We start from the raw sequence: 23,513 nt of genomic DNA, 5'->3' as shown, positions 1-23,513 counted from the left end.
CATCCTCTCCTCCAGTTCCCCAAGTCTTTGAGAAGCAGTGCAGAACAAGTATGATCAGGTTAGGCAAAGGGACTGGCATGCTTGTTCTGTGGTATAGTGAGATAATTTATTGATAGCCCAAGGAAAAGAGGAAACTGCATGCCATAAAGAGGGCCAAGAACCCCAACGGCTCCTGCCAGGTCTGGTCAACACGAGAAAAGTTCCCTCCCAGTCCCCAGCTGGGCCATAGGTATCTGACCAGGACATACCAGCTGACCTCTTCAAACACAAGAATGCCTATATCCTCCAACCATGAGTGTCTACATGACCTGTCTCCAGTGCTGCACACTGGGGTGTGTCTGGAGGACCCACTTCACTCAGCTTCCACAGATGTTCTGGGATCTCTCTGAACTGGAACATTTGAACAGTGTAGCTGGTAGTAGGATGGGATCTACTAACTTCATTGTTCTAAGCATGTACTGATAGCAGACTTAAATCTAGCATACCTGCAGAAGTCTTTTGCATTTTTCTGGAGCCAAGACAGAATCAAAACAGACTTTTGTGTCCTCAGAAGAATAAAAATCAAATGAACAAACAGTATAAGAAGCATAACTGTATAAGAAATGTTAAGAAATGTTAACTTATAAATGACTTGCTTGGTTAGTAATTTTCAATAGCTGCAACACAAGTGATAATCCAGGATGGTACCAGATACCATGGAGCAGTCACTGGGAAGTGCTGAGGAGTTGATACACCACATGGAGATCACAAGGCACTGAAAAAACTGCTTTCCCCAGTCACAAGCGTTGTAACCTGGACTTTGTTGATGGCCAAAAATGTAAGAGGATCTAGGGTAACTCAGAAGCTCCAAAGCAGAGTGCTGGGACCCAAAAGGGGCTGACAGGCCAATGAAGCACATGTACATTTTTGGTGGACCACCAAAACTCCTACCTGTTTAAACTGTTTTTTCTTTTTTCTTTTCTTTTTTTTTTTGTGGAACTCTGAATGAGGAGACGGAGGCAGTGTATATTTTTTTGCAAATGAAAAGTAATCCAGCCTTCTTTCAGCCTCTCCTGGGTCCTAACACTTCAGCTGCACTAAGATTTTGACTTTCACAAATTTTATTTCCTATCTACTTAGCATTAGAGGAAAGCAACAAGGTGAGACTGATGGACTCAAATCCCTCTTAGAAGTCAAACCACTTGTGAAGCAGAGACCCAGAAGTAAAACAAAATGTACTTTTGGTTCAGAGTTTTTCTCCATACTAGTTTTTATTTCTTTTCATTGTGGTCCCTCATTTCCCCACCCAGACAAAATGCAACTATGACAACATGGAAATCCCCTGAGCGGCAAAGCTCTGATAATAAGATTGTTCAGGTTCAACCAAAATATTATGTCTGAAAAGGCTTTTTCTTTTAGTTTGCTCCAGCTGAAACAGGAAAAAAGAAAAAAAATAAAGATCAAAGTGATAGCCCACTCAATTATAAACATGAAAAATTTAAAGTGAGAAGGTGCCATTTCCGGATAGCAATTGATTTGCACAAGAGAGACCTCCTTTATTGATATTTCTGGCTGAAAATCGGGTAGAAATTAGCCTGAGGATTTCTAGAATAATATAATACTGAATATTATTAAGCGCGGTACTGAAACCCTTAAACAAACTTTTCTAAAGCAAGCCAGGGGCAGGCCTTAGGGAAGTGAAGTCACTGGTACCCAATATCTCATTGATTCAAGTTCAATGAAACTCTGGAGGGAGAAATGAGAACTAACTGCTCCTGAAGTACCCCCAGCTGACTCAGACCTCTGAAAGAGGGTATTTTTTTTAAGATATATCATGTGAATCAGGCAGTGACAAAAAGTGAAAGTTAAGCTCTTCAGCTCTTCAGCGAGGGCCGGTCAGGCCATGGCACTGCCTTCTTCAGTGGCTCCTGTGCCATGTCCAGCTCCTGCTCTGCTTTATATGGGTGGTTGCTATGACCTGGCAGGTCCCTCTCCTGTTTGTGGTGGGAGGCATTGTAGACGTCTTCCAAGCAGACATCTAATCCCCACCTCACCTTGGGGTCCTTTTGAATGTAATGGAGAGAAATAAATGTATTTAGGAGTTCAGATTTCATCTTTTGAAATTCTGTGTTAGGATGCAATGAATCATGCTCTCTGCTAGCTTGATTGGACTGCAGCATGAAAAGCTCTGTCATAGGAGTATACAGTGTAAATACCTACATATTGACCAAATAATCCAAACCCATTTTTCCGTAGCTACCTAGGCTTAGTGTACCTTCAGGGAACACTTTGGTGGGGAGCCTCAGGGTCCTACCACAAGGAGGGGCTTGACAAAGTTATGGGAGATGTCCATCTTACGGACAGCCTCGTTGAGCTCTCATGGAAAGGGGCCATTTCTTCGCATTAGAGCAGGGAAGGAGAGCCCAGAAACACCCTCTTGGCTACCCACTGCCCCCCTTCTCAGGGCAGCAAGTGACACTGGAGGACAGTCCCTGATGTAATGGCAAGAAGGACACTTTTCTAGACACGAGGGCTGAGCATTCATAATTTTGGTGAATGGTTTAAATTATTTCCTTGAAAATGAAAAAGCTACTTGCGTATTGAGTCTCCTTGTTATAGTGTCAAAATTTTTCTGTTTGCTTGGGCATTGTTACCAACTTAGCTCTCAGTTTCTTTTGCGCCTCCGACACAAAGATTTTTTGGTGCAGCCGGGACTGTGCCAGAGCTTGCTCTTCTCTTTCAGTTCTTCAGCTCACTTGTAGTTAGCCACATCACTCAGCCATGTACATGGCCCTGCATTATGCTGTAGTGTGCGTTGGTGTATACAGGCACAGAAAGTGTGCAAAGGAAACACTTAACACCTCTTTATCTTCCTCTTTCTGTCTCTGCTTTGTCCAAAGCCTGAAAAAAATTTGAGATGAATCATTTTGTTCTCAGGAGCTCGGTTTTGCAGGATTAGTCTTTTAAATCATGGCTTCTCTGGGTCAGCATTGCCTCACGTGGGAATTCTTACAATCAGAGAATGTGTTGGATTCGAAGGGACCTTTGAAGATCATCTAGTCCAGCCCCCATGCCGTGGGCAGGGACACCTTCCACTAGACCAGGTTGCCCAAAGCCCCATCCAACCTGGCCTTGAACACTGCCAGGGAGGGGACAGCCACAGCTTCTCTGGGCAGCCTGGGCCAGGGCCTCACCACCCTCATCATAAAAAATTTCTTCCCTATGTCCAATCTAAATCTACCTTCTTTTGTTTTAAAACTGTTGCCCCATGTCCTGTCACTATAGCAGCTGATAAAGTGTCTCTCTCCATCTTTCTTATAAGCCCCATTTAAGTACAGAAAGACTGCTCTAAGGTCTCCCTGCAGCCGTCTCTTCTCCAGGCTGAACAGCCCCAACTCTCTCAGCCTTTCCTCACATCAGAGGTGCTCCAGCCCTTGGATCATTTTTTCTGGCCTCCTCTGGCCCTGCTCCAACAGGTCCATGTCTGTCCTGTGCTGAGGGCTCCAGAGCTGGATGCAGGACTCCAGGTGGGCTCTCATCAGAGCAGGGAAGAGTGCCAGAATCCCCTCCCTCGACCTGCTGGGCACACTGCTTTTGAAGCTGACACTTAAAGAATAAATAAAGCAGTCACAATTGATGTTTCATAGCTGGAAGATTTTTCTCCCCTGGACATGTGCACCTCTGCTGAGAAGAAAGTGGATGAGAGGACTAACCCATGCTCTCAGGGAAATGAGCATGAAAAATCCCACTAGCCAAACTGGGAACACCGTCCATGAAATGTGCTCCTGACCCAGTGGACTTGACCAGATTTGACCCAATGAGTCAATGAGCATGATCCAGAAGGTCCTTAGTTTTGAAGTGGGAAGCGTGTTTCAAAGTAAAAGCTCTGCAAATATCTTCGTGCTGGCTTCCTGCTCTCTGCCACTAGTCATCCTTGTCGGCATGTTTACATTTCCCCTTGCTTGCGGTCTCTTTATCAGGCAATGGGTTTGTTCTGCGTCTAGTATAAAGTAAGTGAGTGTGGGTTTTGTGCACACACACGTACTGCACATATGCAGCATGCTCAGGATGACACAGACAAGTACAGTATTGAGCATTTTCGTCTTGTTTCTTCACACCACTTTTGGGGAAAGTGGTTGCACCTCAGCAGATGGTGATGGTGAGTCATTTCGTCTTCATCTTTCCACTGTGTATGATCTTGAAAAACCTGAGTTGAGTGCTCCAAAATGCAACCGCTGGATTAAATGTGTTAGTGTTTTAGCCTCCAGCCTCTTTCTTTTGGTGCCAGTACCTGAAGTGGACGTGGATCTGGAGGATACTTATTCAGTTTAATTCCCAAGTCTGCTGTTCTTGTAATGTCCAGATTCATATGATATGGGGGAGACCATAGCTGTATGCAGAGGACATGCAAGATCAGACCAGCTAATCCTCTCCCATTGTATCTAGTGTTCATGTGAGGATTTATGCTGGGAGTGGGGAACAGTTTGACTCTTCTGCAGTCCATGGTTACTGCGAACTGCCGTCAGAGGAGGGTGAGGTTCTGGCTCCTCTTGCTCTTAGCAGTTTTGTCCAAAGAAAATGTTTTATTGTACCTCAAAGTCGGGCGAAACTGTTCTACTTCAAAAGCTAAACTTTTTCTCTTTTTCTTTAAGCAATTACATTGGGTATACCTGGAGAGTAGTCCCAGTCTCCCTCATAGTATGGCTGAAGCAGCAGCTCAGCCAGGGGTTTCTCACAGCCCATCACTAAGAATATTCATCCCTTATTCAGCAAATCATTGTAAATTAATTCAACAGTTTAAATTCAGGCTTACTGCAGATTTCACTATCTCATTTAGGGAAGTGAAAATTATTCAGCATCATCAAAATAAAAAATCAAAATGTAAAGAGCACCAATAAAAACCACTGTTGTAGTCTGCTGTCTCTTTTCACGAAAGGGAGCTGAAAAACTGAATTTACAGATTCAGCCTCAAATCTGTTAAACTCTTACTTGTCTAAACGAAGCGCAGTGACAGAGCTTGTTGCACTGTGCCTGAAGGACATGGGCAGTTGCTCAGTTACCAGTAGTTTTGGGGGTCCATTTTTTGAGAGCAAAAGAGGTTTTGATTTTCAGGAAGGTAATGACTGTGTTCCTAGGCTATCTCACAGATGAAGAACCTCATTTTCCCCTGCATGCCATGTATATGACGTGTATGTATGTACATTTTTGTACATACATACATATATACATAGATAGGATATGCATGAGAAGTTGTTTAGAAGAAAACAGGGAGTAACTCAGAGCTGTGTCTAACAACCTTCTTTCTTCTGTCTGCCTTTTATTTATACATTCTGCATCTGTTTAAAGCCAGCTTTCGCAAGCAGCTATGGTGGTGAATTGTCTATGCTAGTGATTTATCGCTGGCATCACTGAAATCTTCAGGTCTTCCCAAGAGCAGATATGACCTGACCTTTCCTTGTTCTGTCACTAACTTCCAGTAAACTATAATTGGCTTTGAATTAAAGATAAACAGATACAGAAAATCCCCACTGAGCGATTAGCAGCTTTTATGGTTTCTTTATGAGTCTTCTGGGTTGGCCAACAAATTAAACAATCCAGGGTAAAATCACCTGTAATGGACATTGGTCTTTCACTCTTCACCTTTCTGACTGACCCTGCCTCCTGGAAAAGTGCCACCAGCCAACAGTCATGAGCTCACCTCTTCTTATGGGCAGAGGAGGGAAAATCTCTTTGCAGCACTTGCCTTCCTCTCCTCTTCTGTTCTGAGCAGCTGAGTGCATCCCAGGCACTGTCCCTCAGCCTGGTAGAGGTGGTGGAGATCCCCCAAACCCCAGGAGAGCTACAGTAGGGCTAAGAAGGGGCAGCCGTAGAGGTGCGGGAGGACACGAGCAGGGAGAGCGGGGGCAGCAGGATGTCTGGTCTCATGGGCAGGACGGCTGACTTCAATGCCTCCTACTCAGACTTAGATGGTTTGTCCAACCCACACCAAAACCTTTGTGATTGAAAAGAGTTCTGCCTGAGTCAGATTGGCACCAGACATTTCACATGACTCTGTCCATGGAGACAGTCTCCTCACTGACTTTGGGAATTTGGTCACTGATCTTGCAGGTACTTAGCAGTGCCTGTGGTTTCGTGCATTGTTATTAGTCCTGGTGGCTTCAGATCTTAAGGCTGAAGCATGTCCATAGCCTCTGCTAACACTCGTCTCTTGGTAAAGGCTCATGAGATTCCTTCTGTGATTTGAACCATTCTGCTGAGTGTTGTCCAAACCCGAGACAGCCACTTCTGTGAAGGACCTGCCATGGCTGTAGCTATGACAGCAGGTTTTTTCCCACTAGAGTTGCCGCATCTCAAGCACTGCCTTGATTTCAGCAGAGCCAGGCTCAGAGTTCTACCTGATCTGGGCTTCTCAAGGAAAAAATTATAATCTTGTAAACTTTTAACTGTGTAAAGAGTCCTTAGCAGCGTGAGTCATGTTGGAGTCATCAAAACCATTTATGTAGCAAATACGTAAGTGTGTGGTGGTTCTGAGGTTTAGAGAAGAAGTGTAACTGAGGCTACGTGCATATTTACGTTAGACAAAAAAATTACTGTCAGCCCATGGAGGAACCATACCAGAAAAAGCATTTAAATTGCTTACTTAACCCCATTCATGAGGTTGAATTATCTAGGGCTAGGATGTTATTTCCAGGAATAAGGAACCACATAAGCTCCATGTGAAAGTTCAGTGTCAAAAAGTAATGTCAGCGTTCCTTCCAGTGCAGCACCAAAGGTACACTACGCTGGTTAAACATTAAATGGCTGTTTGAACTGCAAGATAATACCTTTTTCTTTCTTTTCATTTTACGATCAACGTGATAGAGGATGAACTAATATTTCAGTCACTTTTCAGCAAAGCAGTAGTGGACAGCTGAAAGATTTTTTCTGACATGCCATTTATTAATATGCTGATTATCAATTTTGTGTGTTTATACGAAATCTAATATATATAGTTTGCAGATACAGAGAGCACCAAGCAGTCTCTCCCTCTTATATAAAGGAAGATCAGTCATCCTAATCTATAAGTATTAATGTAGTCTTGAGGTAGCTGTGAGTATAAATAAGCCAGTCTCCTGGTAGTAGCAAGTGAAGTCTTAGAGGCATAAAATCTGACATAACTGTACATGTGAGCTTTGGGTATATCTATCTATGTAAAATATGGGATTCTTCCACTCCATGCTGATTCATTTCAGCTTACTTGTTATCCCCTCAGTTCTGAATATGTGTATATCTATATACACACACTTTTACCCACAAATATTTCACTTTATGTAATATACATTTGTGCACACGTATGTCTGCCCAGATGGCTCAGGGGTCAAGACTCCCACCCATGTGAAGCTGCTGCAGGACTTGTCCTAGAGTTGTGCTGACCTCTGCATCTCTCTCTTGAATGTGATGGCCAGACAGATTGGCTTTGTACAACACCTGCTTTGTCTGTGTCTGTGCTGCACAGGTTATCCCCTCAAAGCAGCAGCGCTGGGGGAATGCACCGCATTTCATCAACCCTCAGAGACAGAGGGGCTCCCCTTGAGACAGACCCCATCAGAGCTGTGGTGAGCAGGGAAGACCAGTAATTGCATCTTAGCACCAGTTGCTCATGTTGGCGAATGGCCACTAAATCTTAGCTGGGGGGATACATCTGCCTCTGGATTCTGGATTAGTGCACCATCAGATGCTCCTGTCCTTCCTGCTGCTCACCACGGGTGCTGGTGGCAGCAGCCCCCTTCCTAGACTCTGCACACACTGATTTTGTGTTTTTCTCTGTATTCATGAATGACTTCTGAATTTCTTCTCTTCCTCAAAACCCGACTCCAGATGCACCTCAGCTCTGAGGTCAGGAGGATGCACTGCTGATAGTGAACTTGTGGGGTGATGCTCTTTACTTACATTTTAAAGCAATCAAAAAACTCTCCCTTGCTTTTCTCCCTGCTATCAAACTATGACTCTTTTAGATCTTCAGATGTGCTCCCACACTGAACAAGGGCTGGGTCTCCCTGCAGGATTGACCAGAGATCATAGGACATCACTGGCAGGACTATGAGTCTTGGTATCCAAGTAGCTGGTCACCCCTCAGTGATATGATTCACCTGGGTGACAGCAGAGATGACCATCCTTTTCTCTGGAAAGGGCTCTCCATTGGAAATGTTTCCACAGGCAATTCCCACACTGTGTGTGAGTGTGAGCCACTGATATTCCTGCAGTAGCCAAAGTCTTGTTCTTGCTGGGGCAGGTGCCCCACATGGCAAGAGCATGTCTGAGGAGTGAGTAGAAGAGGACTGAACAGGGGATCGGGAATAGTTCCTGGACACGGGGAAGTGGATTATATATCGTCACAGCTACCCTTCACCACCGGTGAAAGGAGACAGAGGCATTCCTGCCCCATTCAAGGGGTCACACCAATAACCCTTTCCCTGTTCGCTCAGCTACAGTGGGTGAGATTTCTTGAAGGCTGAACTGGCAGTTTCCACTGGAGAGGACTCCTCTCAGAAGCATCAGTTTTTGATTCACTGACCTCATACATATGAAGTGTAGGACTTGAGACATATGCTCTTAGTCAAATCGCGATTGTTTTATGAGTCATTGAAGCAAATTTGCAGGAAGCCACACATTCTGGCAGAAAGTCTGAGCTTTCCCTTCTGAGCCTAAATTTGTGACATTTCAGAACAATTTGCAGTACAATCATAATGGGACTTAATTGCCTATGACACCGGAATACTCTTGTTTTCCTAAAATCACCCATATATTTTTCCAGTCTTCTCAGGAACCTGGTGACATGCAAGACCTTCACAGCATGGGCAGGGACAGAGCAAGGGCAGGAGGCTGCTGCTCAGATGCTCTTGGACATCTGCAACGTGGCTGGTCCTGACGCAAGTGCAGCAATGGCAACTGCCGAGCATGCATCCTCAGCTGTGGATCTGTCACTTTGGAGCCGCATGGTGTTTGATGTACTTTCTTGAGCTGAAATTACCATAGAAATAACTCCCATTGAAACTAGCCTTTGCTTTTGAGCAGACACTAGCCCCGAGCATCAGCCCCAGACACCTCTGGCAGTAAATGTGTGGAGAATATCCCCCAGTGTATGTTTCTGTTCTGTTTATTTTCAGGAGTGTTTTAGTCCTTGACTTGAATATTGTGCTTTTCAACAGGCATCATGAAGATGTCTTGCTCCGCTTTGCATGTCCAAGGATAGCAGCATTTTGTGGTTCCTAATAGGAAAACATGTTTGAGAAAGTTCTGAGATGATTTTCAGGTGGAGCAGGTCCTGCTTTTATCATGGTATAAAGTTCATCAGTAACTTTTAAAACAAAAATTCCCCTGTCCCTGGCTCAAATTAAACCGCAGAGTGGACAATATATTTTGTCTGTTTTGCACTTGACACTGGGACTCTTTCACAGAGGTTTTCAGGTCAACATCAGCGCCTCTCTTTGCCCATGATTAATAGGAAAGAATAGACATAGGGTGTCTCATCTGACCAAACCATCTGCAATACTATGTCTTTTTAAAGCTCAGAGATCCATGACGCAGAATGGTCCTTCATGCACGGTAAGTGGGTAGGCTTCACTGGCATGCAGGGGAAGTAACCATGACAGGTGCAAGTGGCTTTTAATTTCATTTTGAACATGATTTCTTTGCTTCTTAAAAAACAGGAGGGTTAATCCTCTTCTTTTCAGGCAACCATGTAAAGAAACAATCTCCTATACAATGGAGATGCAAACTGAATGCCCTCTCAAGTTTGCTTCAGTAACACCTTGAAAATCTCTCCCTAGGGACTTTTGGAGACGATGAACCAGACAATCTTGACATCGACTGCTTCAGCCAGCTGGAATTTAAGGATTCCTATAGCAGCCTGACCTGCAATTTTACCGAGCTGCCTCCTCACAACACTAACGATACCCTGGCCCTGTGGTAAGTGCTGTCAGTCCTTTCTTTGGTGAACTTGTGGGAAGCAAAATGCTGAGCATCAGTGAGTCACACTGCCATGTGCTGGGAAACAGAGGCAGCAAAGCTAGACAAAATTCTGTTTCAGAGTGTTTTATCAAGTTGGAATATTATATTCAGTAAAGAAGAAGAGTTTACTGAAACGGAACATAACTTCCTAATAGTAAAAAAAATCAGCTGGAAAGGTCTGTGAAGTGCATTATAAGATTTCACATAGTCCTGATCTTGCCTCTGTTGCTCTGGAATGCCTGTTACTACAGATGAAACCCAGCATGAACTGAGAGCCTTTTTCCTTCAGATTAAATTATATTTGAAAAAAAAAAACAAACCTAGCCTTTATCAAGTGAAAAGTAAAAATGTTTTTGAAGAGGCAGACCCTTTCCACAGAAAATACTTTGGCAAGAAGGTTGTTTTTCCACTGAAGGGAAAATGCCTTTATCTACGTGAAGACGAAGATTGTTATTGTCTGCACATATACGGACACGCGAAAAGCACACTAGAATGAGTATAAGAAAACCCGACAGTTAGCAAGCACATCAGTCATCTTCAGTTCTTGTTGAGGCCTTGAGACTCTTTTCCACCTTCTTTTTAACTGATGCATCCAGTTGACAAAGTTCAGATTCTGTATCTTTAGCGTACTTCCGCTTTTCTCTTTGCCTGTTTTACTTGAAACTGAAAGTTCTGCGGCAGCCAGCGAAAGAAGTGGATTTTTTTTTTTTTTAATTTTGCTATTCTAATCACCACTTAAATTTTTTTCATCTAGTTTACTACAATTTTTCTGTTTTCATGGGGTTTATTCTGGATTTTGACTGAAATTTTATGAGTGTCCTCAAATGCAGGAGTCACACAGATGGAGGAAGACACAGATATATTTCCACCTCTGGAACTGTTCCATATGACTCTTTCATGGCGTGGCTGACTGTTGACCGTGTATTTGCTACCACTTCAGTCAATAACAAATTTCTCTTTATCCTCAGTAACTACCAAACATATTGCCCTATATTTAAAAATGGAAGCAGTAAGATAATTTTTAAAGATACGGAGGTTTTTAACACATACATCTCCAATTTCCTAATTGCGTGTTTTTTCTTGAAGAGCTCCAGGACTTTTATTGTGACTCACGTCACTTGATTATTGTGCTCGAAGACCACAAGGAAAAACTCCATCAATCTTTTAAACTCCTTATTTTCACGGCATTTTTTCTTATTTCACATGGAGCGTCACTTCAGTTCATGTGAAAGGAGCAACCAGGATTCACAGAATCACAGAATGTTTGGGGTTGGAAGGGACCTCTGTGGGTCATCTAGTCCAACCCCCCTGCCGAAGAAGGGTCACCTACAGCAGGCTGCACAGGACCTTGTCCAGGCGGGTCCTGAATACCTCCAGAGAAGGAGACTCCCTCTGGACAACCTTTTCCAATGTTCTGTCACCCTCAGAGTGAAGAAGTTCTCCCTCATGTTCAGACAGAACTTCCTCTGCTTCAGTTTGTGCCCGTTGTCCCTTGTCCTGTCGCTAGGCGCCACAGAAAAGAGTCTGGCCCCATCCTCCTGACACCCACCCTTCAGATATTTATAAGCATTTCTAAGGTCCCCTCGCAGCCTTCTCTTCTTCAGGCTGAACAAGCCCAGCTCCCTCAGCCTTTCCTCACAGGAGAGATGCTCCAGTCCCCTCATCATCCTCGTAGCCCTCCGCTGGACTCTCTCCAGTAGCTCCTCATCTTTCCTGAAGTGGGGAGTCCAGAACTGGACACAGTACTCCAGATGTGGCCTCACTAGGGCACAGTAAAGGGGCAGGAGAACCTCCCTCAACCTGCTGGCCACACTCTTCTTAATGTACCCCAGGATCCCATTGGCCTTCTTGGCAACCAGGGCACACTGCTGGCTCATGGTCAACTTGTCGTCCACCAGCACTCCCAGGTCCCTCTCCCCAGAGATGCTCTCCAGAAGGTCCCCTGAAACCTCATCCCTCACTGTGTTACAGTAAGACCAAGAAAAACTAATGTTGTGTCACTTTGGTCAACAGCACCAAGGAAGACAGCAATTACGTGTGCTTCAATATGGAGAAACAGGAAGATGCATATTTCTTACAATTCACTGATATACTCTCAAACAAAGTCATATGCATGGACTCTGAGACAAAGAGAAGGGTGTGCAGGAGTCTGGTTGTAACTGACATTGGTAAGATACTTCATATTTTGGACATTTCTAAGACATGGATGTTACTGGGGAAAAAAATAGCCCAGTGCAAAGCCTAAGAATTGATCTGGATGACACAGAGGCAATACAAAATAGTGTCCTAGCAGAGCACAGAGCTGAACTGGGGTGTTGGCAGAATGTGGTGTTCTGCTTCCTTCAAAGTAAAACATGATTAACCTCCATTCAACATGTGCAGCTGAATTCGGGCTTATTGTAACACTGCCCAGACCTGGACACAGACGAGTCATGCACATAGAGCAAAGTAGCTGTTTCTGAGCATGGATGAACTGTCAAGCAGGGGGATTTTGTTCATCTTTTACTAGCGACTGCGCAGTTTCAGGACTGACCACCTGAAGCATAGTGTGAGCTCAGCAGCACAGGGACTGCAAGGTTGTAAGACCTCATTTTTTCACACCTTGCTTCTTAGTGGAGCCTGTTGCCTGAATGAGGTGCTTAGGCATCCTGCAGCACAGAGGGGACACCGAGAGCTATGAATGGGCTCATCAAAGCCACGTTGGGGACCTACCTGAGCCAAGAAATAGGGGATTCAAGGGAAACAGGGCTCCTCAGGACTTCTTCCCCTTGGGAGCTGATCTCATTTGAAGGCTGCAGAGAAGCCCATGTAGGGTAACTCTGTTCTGCTCTGGTGCCACATTGCTTTGCCCTCCTTCGGCAATAGGCTCTGCAACATCCCTCTCTTATAAAACGTTTCTGCCTTAGACTAACAGTTTTGTAATAATCTTACATTACCTCTTAGTTTGTGGGCTAGCCTGGACCATCTCTGGTGGTCTCTCCCCTAGAAACTGTGGGTTCCACACTGAAGGATTAAGTACTAGGGGCTGTAGAAGGAGTAGGCATGATTTCCGGCTATATGCATCTTCCTGAGAGGAGAGAGGTGTGGTCTCTCTGTTCCTGTGAGAGCTGATTTACTTTACACGGCGCATGGAGGAAGCCTCAGTGGCACAGACACAGGTCCCTGCAGACCTCAGGCACATCCAGCTCAGGCACAGCTTGGGGAGAGTCCTGAGGGCTGCATTTTGGACTCGATGTACTTGCACAGGTGGTTGTTTGACACAGTCTCCTTCTGCAGACCAGGTCAGGTGTGGGTTCATAGCAAGGGCCCAGGGCCACAGCCCCCTCTGCTATATCTAATACTGTCATGCTTTGTCGCTTCCTCTGTCGCACTTCCCTGGTGGCCACCAGCAGTTACAGCCATACCCAGTTTGCTCCCCAGTGCCTTTCTCTCTGAGAAGCAATGGGTTTTGCCACGGGGTCTCCATCTCGGAGCACTGGTTAGAGGGACTGAATTTCAGGTCTCCAAGCGGTGCTGCTGCAGGGGTGGGCATGCTCAGGAATTGCTTTCTGAGATTAAAGGTTACATCCCTGGGAAGTGCTGTCCCTTCTGGTCACACTGCTGCTCTTGCAGGTCAAAAGCCCCTCTCAGGACCAGGGTGTAAGGATGAGCTGAGCATCAGCTCAGGGCAGCCCTCACTCAAGATAGGTCACCCTGCAGAGGGTGTAACTTAAAGTGGGCTTTTTTTTCACTTTTTAAAACTTGTTTATTTTGTAGTAAGGTTATTCCACTCCTGTTATATTATCATTTGTTATCATTTGCAGTTAAGCCTGAAGTACCTTTTGATATAAACATCACATACCAAAAGGAGGCAAATGAATATCTTATTCATTATAGTACACCACACTCATGGAAGAAATACTTAAAGGACAAGTTAATACACCAAATAGCGTACCGGCAGGAAGAAGGTACTTGGAAGGTAAGCGATGATGCATTGGAGAGCTTACACTGATTTCCGAAATGAAACATTATCAGAAATATCAGTATCATGTAAAACCCTCAAATCTGCATTTCTACAGTTCTCCAGCTGAAAACTTGGCAAGGTGCAATATTTGCCATTTGGAAATTTCATCAGTTGAAACAATTCCAGACCAACACCACCCGTGTCTTCAGATGCTTCTCTGGGCTAAAGCAGTTCCATTCATTTGGGCTTTGCAATGGGAAGAGAAGACCTAATGTAACAAACCATAGAATCGTAGAATCACACAATCATTTAAGTTGGAAAAGACTTTTAAGGTCATCAAGTCCAAGCACAAATTTAACCCTGCCAAGTCCGCCAGTAAACCATGTCCCTAAGTGCCACATCTACATGTCTTTTAAAGATGTGCAGGGCTGGTGACTCCACCACTTCCCTGGGCAGCCTGTTCCAGTTCTTGACAAGGCTTTCAATAACAAATTTTTCCTAACACCCAACCTAAACCTCCCCCTGTGCAACTTGAGGCCGTTTCTGCTCATCCTATCACTTGTTACTCAAAAGCAATCAAACCATCCTAAGTGTCTGGATGGCTTGCTCTTTGCTAGGGTGGTTTTGCTCTTATTTTCTTTGCTCATCAGTCAGTAAATCATATAACCCCTTTTCTTTTTAAGCAACAGTTTCTTTGTGTCCCTTTTTCAGTGAGCCTCTCCAGGCTTTGTGTGCAGCCCTGCAGCTCCCCCAGCCTCACACCATGTTTAGGTCTGCAGCTGCCTGTGAGCTGGATCTGTTCTGGGCTGCCCAGCTGCTGGGGCCTCTGTGTCCCCTGTCACAAGAGCAGCCATGCAAACACTCGTCCAGAAGGCAGGTGTTTGAAAGCGTGGACTGTATCTGTTTTTTTACAGAGGGAACACAGGAGCACTGTATCTAGAGAAAGAAAAGGATTCAGGCAACAAAATGCATTGAAATGAAGAGTGCCAGAGCTGCACTGTGGGATTTAAGCTGCTTTCCTGTAGATGCTTTTTCAGAAGTTGTCTTTTTATGCCACACAAGTGTATATTTTCCCCTCTCTCTTCTGAGCCCTCCCAGGGAAGCATATATTTCCCACTGCAGTGTCGGCAGTAGCAAAACTCAGTTAATACTTCCAGATCTTTCCCACAGAGCTTTTACCCAGGATTACTCTCTCTTCTCAATGCTGTCTGGACTACCTTACTGTTAAACTAGACTGATGCTGTGGTGACCACCTTTATAATAACTAAAGGCACGGAGCAAACAGCACAGTACAGCGGAGATTCACCTGATCTCACCAATTTGCTGAAACTCAAAGACACTTTTCTTGTTTCTTTTAGAAAAATAACTGGATTTTTTTGTGTGTTTAGACAATAGAGTCGCCGTACCTTCAGGTAAAATTACTGGGGAAAAACCTCGAAAGTGATGCATCGTATGAGGTGAAAGTACGTTCACAGCCCAATGGAGATTACTTTAAAGGCATCTGGAGTGAATGGAGCGCTTCCAAGAGCTTCAGGACTGCAAGGGAGCAGCACTCCACAGAGAGCTGTAAGGGCAGAAACCACTTTTGTCCACCTGGCAGAAAGCAGATCTGGGGCCCCTCGGCTCCCTGGCCAGCCCCAGCAGCAGCAGTGATGAGAGCATGGGGAGGGAAGAGCCCGTGGCCACAGCAAGGTCAGACCTCACCTGCACCGGGCACCCCAGAGGAGATGACCCAGAAAGGGGCTGTATCACTCTGGTCTGGGGCCAGCTCTTGCTGTGAAGTTAAGTCTCACTGAAAGCTGATGACAAGATCAGAAGAAATGCTGCTGTAAGGGCAGGAGGGGGGTGCAAAGGGAGGTGAAGGCTGATTCACTCCTGCTTGCTGCCTGCTGGCGTGCAGGGAGAAGGACCAGCTTGCACTGAGCTTTTTAGGTAAGGCACAAAAAATGGTGAAACAGGACCCATTTGAAGGCCCTGGACTTGTGTTTGAATATGGCACTTTAACCATAAATACAACACAGGATAAAATCTCTTCATTGCACTCGTAAACATGAATAAAGCTTTCTGGTCATTAGGGTCCCTTCAGTCCCCAGGTTACCTCAGCGTTATGTGTGTGCAAGGTCACTTCAGTTCTGCCGTAAGGACAAGATGAGTGGTGGCTTCAGCTCACTGGAGGTGACAGCAGACTTGGAGTTGCTTTAATTCAACCTGGGAAGCCAGGTGGGAGTTCAGCCAGGTGGTGATGCCCTGGCAGCCTACCTCTTTCCTCCTTCAGGGAGTCAGCAGAATGCACCATTATAGCAGTTCAACAATAGGCAAGTGCAAAGTTTGGCATTAGCTCCATATTTATCATCTGCATTAGAACATTACAGTTATGGTGGTTTAACAGTAAGACATTTACATGCATTGGCTGATGTTCTTTGTTTTTCTTTAGATAGTAGCATGGTCGTGGTTATACTCTCCATCCTGGGATTCATGCTGTCCGTTGTCATGATTGTCCTGATCGTAACTTTTTGGGAAAACAGGTAATCTAAGTCTCTTTGTACCAGAAAAAGTGTTGGAAGCCAGTCCTGTTCTGACAATCTTATTGCTTTACCTGTTCTATTTCCATCTCTCAACCTCTATATCAAGCTGAAGGCAGGCAAAGAGTAGAAGTGGGCAATACAAGAGAGGGTATTGGCAGGCAAAAGATGACCTGCCACTTTGAGTAGACTTCATTCTTGGGCTCAAAGCACTGGGAGTTTTGGGGAGCTGAAGTCACCATGACACACTTACAGAGTCAAAGTCTCACTGGAGGCAAATTTGACTGAAAAGCTTCAAGTAAGATCCAGAAAAGAAAGCAACGTGCAAGTTTTAATGAAGTCCCGTGAGGTGTAGAAACGGTATAGAGGGAAATTGCCTCTTTCCCTTTTAGAGGCTGAGTCAGCAGGGTGTTTTCTCTGCAGGGCTTTCAGAAGCAGCAGGGCAGAGCTCTCTGCAACAAGGGCTTGCTGGTGTCAGCCACCAGCCCAGCTGGGTCCACAGCCATCCCACACCAAAGCAGTTGCAGCAGAGGTGGGACTGGAGATACATTCATTACACAGGCAGTCCTTTGTCTGCACTGGGGGTTTTTCACCTATTGGCTACACAGCAGTAGATAGATAGCTGTAAATATATCTTTAAATATATGGCTACATATGCTTGTGTAGAATTGATAGTTGACAAGTTTATGAACAATTACGTAGATAATCTGGTGAAACCAGAATTTGAAGTGAAAAAGTCCCAAATTTAGCCACAGGAGATGAATGAACGTCTCGCAAGGCAGAAAGCCCATAGCTGCTTTGTGGCATTCAGACAAGCCCATCCAAGACATCCAGCTGCACTGACATCCAGAGAGATGGCTGCATGCGAGTTGCTTTGTGAGAACAACACTTGGGCTGTGCTAACTCCTGAAGTACACACAGGACTACCTGGGAAGGTGCTAGCTGGCCTTAGTCAAAGCATTCCAAGAACAATTTTAATAATTAAACATCTTAGACACTGGGGTTATCTGCCAGGGAATGCTCTCTGGTTGTGTTCTATTTGCAGGTATAAATGTGGGTTGAGATTTCTAGCTCTTACTTCTTACTGTTGCTGGGCACCTGCAGTTCTTTAGCTTTTCTGGAAGTTCTGCATATGTCAAACTGCTGAAAAAACAGGCGTTTAGATGGTGAGACTTTTTGAACCCAGAGACTTCCCTTTTAAAAACAAGAGGGTTTCATACATGTGTGTATATATACCCACATATACAGACACACATACAAAATGGAATATACATTCATATGCATCTATAGCTATATTTATGTCACTGAAACATTGAATGTCACCAGGGCATCATAGCTGAGGGTTTCCAGCAGCACAACACGAGAACAGTGCTAATTAAGACAGTAAAAATGAGACTTATGGGAAAATGCTACAATACAGATATCTGAAACAAATGGCTGGCCAAGGAGTGGGACAATATGCAGCTCTTTGTCTTATGTAAATACGCAGAGGCAAATATCAGCAAATTTGCACTTCAACCACAGCATCTTTTTTCACTTGCAGAAATTGGTTTCACCATGCAAAACCCTGTTAACACAGCTAGATGCAAATATGCTCTTCACCAGCATAATTCTCTGCTTTTCCAGTACTTGGTGAAGTGTCTTCCTTTAATTGTGATAACTTGTGCACTCGAAAGAACAATGACAATTTGGTGACCTTTATAACTTCTCTTGTCCTGTCTTTGTTTTATTCTGAGCCTTCTCTGTCATTATTCTGTGTAATGCAAGCCAGCCCTAAGGCTTTGTGAGAATTAGTAAAAAAAGATGCAATGTAAACCTCTGATATCTCAACATGTTCCTGTTTTGTAGCTGTTGAACACCTTTTCATCTGCTGTTGCTTTTAGGATCAAGCCTGCTGTGTGGCCAAACCTTCCTGATCACAAAAAAACTCTGGAGCAGCTGTGCAAGAAGCCAAAAAATGTATGTACTTCCACTGTTGTTTTCACCTGAGTGTAGACTATTGGGAAGAAAACTAACTCTCATGAGAGACAGTAAGTGCATTCGATGCATAAACTGGGACATCTTTTGGAAATTACTTTACATTTCACTGAAGAAAGCTCACATTTGCACAGTCAGATACTAGTCAAGGGTATGGAAATAACAGACAATTCAACTAGTGCCTGAACTTTGACTTGTGCAAAGTAACTAGAGAGCACTAGAGAACTTGATATTTGAAGAGTGGTTGAGGCAATTGTGTTTGTTTATAGAAAAAAGGAAGGTCAGTACATTATCAGCATGTTGTTAATTAAATAAGAGGTCTAAGATGACTCTCCCACCACTCGCTCCCCAGTTCATGGATTCCTAATGTATTTCAGGAAGTGGTGGCAAACTTTTACGTCCCTCACTGCTAAACCAGAGGAAGGTCAGGATAGGGAGTACTAATCACAACCTTCCAATACCTAAAGCATAGGTAGAGAGATGGTGCAGGTGCTCTCGTCACAAGGCTGCGTGGTGACAGGGCCAAAGGCAACAGGCACACGTTGCTTCAGGGCAAACTTCATCTGGGTATGAGAAAAAAATCTTTCTCTGTGAGAACAAATAAACATTGTATAGGTTTCCCACTGAAGAGGTAGGTTCTGCTTCTCTGGCAATGTTCAAGGTTTGGCTTGACAGGGCTCTGGATAACCCAATCCAGGTCCTGCTTCTGGCAGAAGGTGGACCAGTTGGACTCCAGAGGTCCTTTCCAACTGAGATGCTTTGGTGATTCTGTGAAACTGTGATCATGGGGCTGGATGGGGACCCTTTGCAAAGATCCCTGGTGATGCCAGTATACCTTTACACAGACAGCAGAATTGCTCATACACCATGCAGTACACGAACTGCTCTGCCAGATAAAAGCCAGATGCACAAATGATACAAACTGTAAGGTGTGGGATTAATTTATTGCCTTAAAACTATGTGTCCAGTGTGTTTTTTCACTAAGAAACTCATCAGCACTGTTATCTCCAGTTGGTATGTTATTAGCATGTTTGTAATTTAATAAGAGGTCTAAGATGACTCTCCTACCATTCACGGTCCCCAGTTCAGGGATTCCTAATGTGTTTCAGGAAGTCGTGGCAAACTTTCACTTCCCTCACTGCTAAATTAGGAAGGTAAAACTGAAAGAAACCATCTGGGTCGGCACACTGTGAAATGGCAGATGTGCAAGAAATGAGTGGCTCGGAAAAGTCTCTGAGACAACAGTTCCCACTACATTGCATAAAGCAAAAAAGGGTCTCCAGGGACACTGCTTGCAGGAGGGCACTGGGTAGGTTCAGATTAATATGGAAAAGGATTTTAATCCACGTGATATTTTAGTCTCTGCTAACCTATTGTTCAGCCTATTCGGAGTATTTTCAGAGTTAAAGAAACACTAAATAACCTTCTAATATAAAATGAATTATCAAATGAATTACCTTTTCTGTTAAGCTAATATCCACTGTTCACTGACTGTGCTGTTCCCTTTGCCATGCAGAATTTTGATATAAGCTTTAACCCAGAGAGTTTTGGTTACGTTCATATCCATAAAGTGGATGGCATTCGAGCAAAAACTGAATTGGAAAAATCTTTGCAGCCGTCAACTGCTCCAGAGACAAACCATCCAGAAAAAGTTAGGAGTGGATCAAACCTGAAGACGATCCCTGCAATGGCAGACAAAAGCAACCCAAACGTGTCTGTGGCTTATGGAGGAATCTGGCCAGCTGAAGCCCTGCACAGGCTCCTGGGCACCAGCCAGTCTGCAGTCACCGAAGGAAACTGCAGCTCCAGAACATACGAGGTGTGCCACAGCAACGGGGTGCCCATGTGCGACAACTGCTTCAACCCTTCCTCCGCTCCTCCCCTGCATCCCTCTGGCCAGCCCAGACCAGAGCCCCTGAATGGTGACACCGTATCCCAGATGCTGCCTGCCAGTGAAATGAGGTCACCGAACAACGAGGAAGCCTATGTCACAATGTCTAGCTTCTACAAAATCCAGTAAACCTTACAGGAACAACAGTGTACCATTTTTTTCTCTAACACAAGCAGGACACTGAAGCTTTCTGGTTTGTTCTCTTGTGCCCTGTGAGTTCCCACCTCCACAACGCACCCTGCTCGCAGAGCAATACCTGCTATACCTGCAAGGAAGTGGGTTTTCCCACGTGTCAGCGATCAGTGGCCAAACCTTGGCTCTCCGTATGTCAGTTGCAATCTCCACTGCAGCAGAAATTAAATTGAATTCCACCTGATTTTAATCTTCAGATCTGATTAATCCGGAGCGATGACACTGCAGTCCTAGCTGAGAATCACAGCACGTCTCATAAAAGTTAATGAACTCTCCTGTTAACCTCTTGGTTGCAGAGTTAAGCTCTTATTAATGATGAAGCATGAAATATGGCAACAAATTTAAGTTAACTAGAATCCAATCTCTTTTAAACAGTCGTAGGTCGAGAGTAACTCCTCTGCAGTCAGTGGAAGTGCATGAGTTTGCAAAACACCAGTAAATGAGAGTTGCTATCAAGCATTAGTTACCTGAGGATTCAGGAACTTGGTAACCCCAAAGGGAGCTTGCTGAGCCCCTAGGGAAAAGGGCATAAAAAGTCACCCTAGGCAGATGTTTTCTTGGACTGTTTTTGGGTTGGTTTTTTTTTGAGAGAGAGAGATTAAAACAAAGCAAAATCCTACATAGCACCACTTTTTGATGTTGGTAAAGATCTGCCCCAGAGCCAACTTTAGGATCCACAGGTACTTCTGCTAGTGCTATGTATTAAAGATCTTCAGTATTTTGTGTACTAGCAATGTTTAGCTAAGAAAACACAAGAAAATCAATATTACAAGCAAAGTCCTACCTCTTTCCATAAACAGAATTAGGGCTGTAAAATGCACGATGCTGTCTTTCTCTGCAGCTCTTGTGCAAGCATTAGTGCAGCATGTGAGTACTTTCCAGAACGGAGGCCTGAGCCAACCATGTTTGTTTACTAGCATTATTATTCCCAATGGCTGTGGCTGCATGAGAATACTTTGAATCTGGTCAGGCGATTTTCCCCTCCAACGGCTGAGCTGGGAAGATGGATGGAGCGTCATGGATTCTACCGGTAACAAGAGGACTTTTTTTAAAAGTAACTTGTTAATTGCCTGGAGATAGCATTTTTTATTTTCTTTTTTTTCTTACATTATGGTGGAGGAAGGCATCCTGTCCCTTCCCATTCACCTTTCTCTGGACTCTGTGCCCAGGTCTAAGGTGTTCCCCACGCGCTGTCACACAGAAATGGCTGAGCCACTTCGAAGTCCCTCTGGGATGCTGTGCGTTGCGGAGCACACACTTGGAGACAAAGCTGCTACAGCCACATGGCTGCGTGACAGCCGAGCAGTGTGGCCATGGGAAATCCAAGCTGCTTTGCTGCACTCTGGGATTGGGGTTCACCTCACCATGCAGTCTCAGTTCCTCTAGCTGCTTGAAATTCTCCTTTACCAAAACATATTCATATTCCCACAGTCTAAGGGTAAAAAGAGTCCTCTCTCATCCTCAGAGCTGCTCGAATTTGTTCCGACTGGTAATAATCACCAAGAGGTCACTATATCTGACGTAGCCTGCTGGAGAAACAGGCTGCAGAAGCCTGCTGTCCCAAGACGTCACTCCACCTTCTCCACCTCCACCTGACGCCAGGGAAACCTTCAAATGGGGACAAACTTGTGGTCCCTGCATGGAAAGGGGCTGAGGATTTGGCTCAAGGCATTCCAGTGACAGTTCACAGCATGGTTTTTATTGCTGTTTCTTGCTGAACGAAACATTGATTAATGCAGTAGAAAAACATGAAAGCCATGGACATCTATTTGCTTTAGAATGCTTGTATTTCTTTTTAAAAAGGGCTGCTGGTAATGTTCATACTGTGCTGACCTGCACAGTGCAACTGTAGATGTGGACAGACTGTGCTGGAAAGATATCCTCTTCCAGAAACACAGTGACAAACAAAAAGGGGATAGAGGAAGAAGCAAAAGCACATCAGAAAAATCCTGTACAATATGTGCCACGCTTGTTTCAAACTCATACACACATTTTTAAGGATCAAAAGGGACATCACAAATGTCTATTTGCACTCTTTAAGCAGAAAGGTACTCATGTGTAATAGTCCTTCTGTTTCTCCAGAAAGGTATACTGCTCTTTAATACCAGAAAAGTAGTAGAAAACTGACCTTTATTTACTTTAATCACTCTGAAATAGCTGTATTTTTCCTACGTAGTACTCATATTTTTGCATAGCTGCTAATGTTTCAACATTCATTCTATTTTCTGTGTCTTATTAGCTTATTTAATTAGATAACATGTAACCTTGGTTTTATAATGTTTTTACTGTATTAAAAGAACATAGCTATTTGCATGACCTATTTATGCTGCTCTAATTCAGTCTTCTAATACACATCTATCAGGATATGACTTACTCTGCCCTTACTGAAATTAGGGTGACTCTATAGGATCTACCCAGCTTCAGGCAGGGTGAATCCCAAATAAACCCAGACAGCTCTGAGGTGTGACAGCACTATAAGTTAACAGCAAGCATCGCCTTCCTGTCATCACCAGCACACTGCAGGCCAGGGAAGCCTCTCTGCAGCTCCAGTCCCTGTGTTCTGGACTGTGCATGCCTTGGTTCACCCTGACTCTGATTGCCACCCAGCCCATGTCATCCAGAAAACAGAGAGGTAACAGCTCAGGGAAACAAATGGGTAAAATGGATCTGCCAATGGCTCGCACTTGTGCAGGTGAGACAGAAGCTTTACGCAAGCCCTGTGAGCAGCCGTGAATCTGTACCACAGGCACCAGAAAAGGGAAAAAACCCTCAGGCTTGCCATAGCAAAGGTATGAATACAGGAAGGCAAAGTCCCATAGAGGCTGTGTCCTCAGAGATGGTACTTTGTTAACACACGGCTGAACTAATAGGCAACTGATACAAAACAAAACAGGCTTTTGTTAATGATGTTCATACCGATGTACCTTTTCTTAGTGAAGAATGTAGGCTAACTCATGCCAAATATGGGGGTTACTTCATTCCAGGCATGCACCTGGGTATGTGATGAAGCCTATCCAGA

The 23,513-nt window shown here is 44.4% G+C and overlaps 1 protein-coding gene across 2 annotated transcripts; it reads left to right on the top strand.

The window, feature by feature from the left end:
- Positions 1 to 3,921: 3,921 nt before the first annotated feature.
- Positions 3,922 to 23,312, top strand: IL7R (interleukin 7 receptor). 2 transcript variants are annotated; one of them, XM_075447138.1, is made up of 8 exons: positions 3,922 to 4,138; positions 9,789 to 9,927; positions 11,983 to 12,137; positions 13,773 to 13,927; positions 15,301 to 15,478; positions 16,347 to 16,437; positions 18,318 to 18,393; positions 20,027 to 23,312. In XM_075447138.1, the coding sequence occupies exons 1-8, from the start codon at positions 4,039 to 4,041 to the stop codon at positions 20,429 to 20,431; spliced, it is 1,299 nt and encodes a 432-aa protein (XP_075303253.1). In that variant the 5' UTR covers positions 3,922 to 4,038; the 3' UTR covers positions 20,432 to 23,312. The 2 variants fall into 2 exon arrangements, with proteins under 2 accessions (XP_075303253.1, XP_009942040.2); XM_009943738.2 differs by having other exon boundaries at positions 19,928 to 23,312.
- The last annotated feature ends 201 nt before the right edge of the window (positions 23,313 to 23,513 follow it).

Source organism: Opisthocomus hoazin, chromosome Z (genome assembly GCF_030867145.1).
Source record: "Opisthocomus hoazin isolate bOpiHoa1 chromosome Z, bOpiHoa1.hap1, whole genome shotgun sequence".
NCBI classification, from domain to species: Eukaryota; Metazoa; Chordata; class Aves; order Opisthocomiformes; family Opisthocomidae; genus Opisthocomus; species Opisthocomus hoazin.
This window is presented reverse-complemented; position numbering and strand designations above follow the sequence as displayed.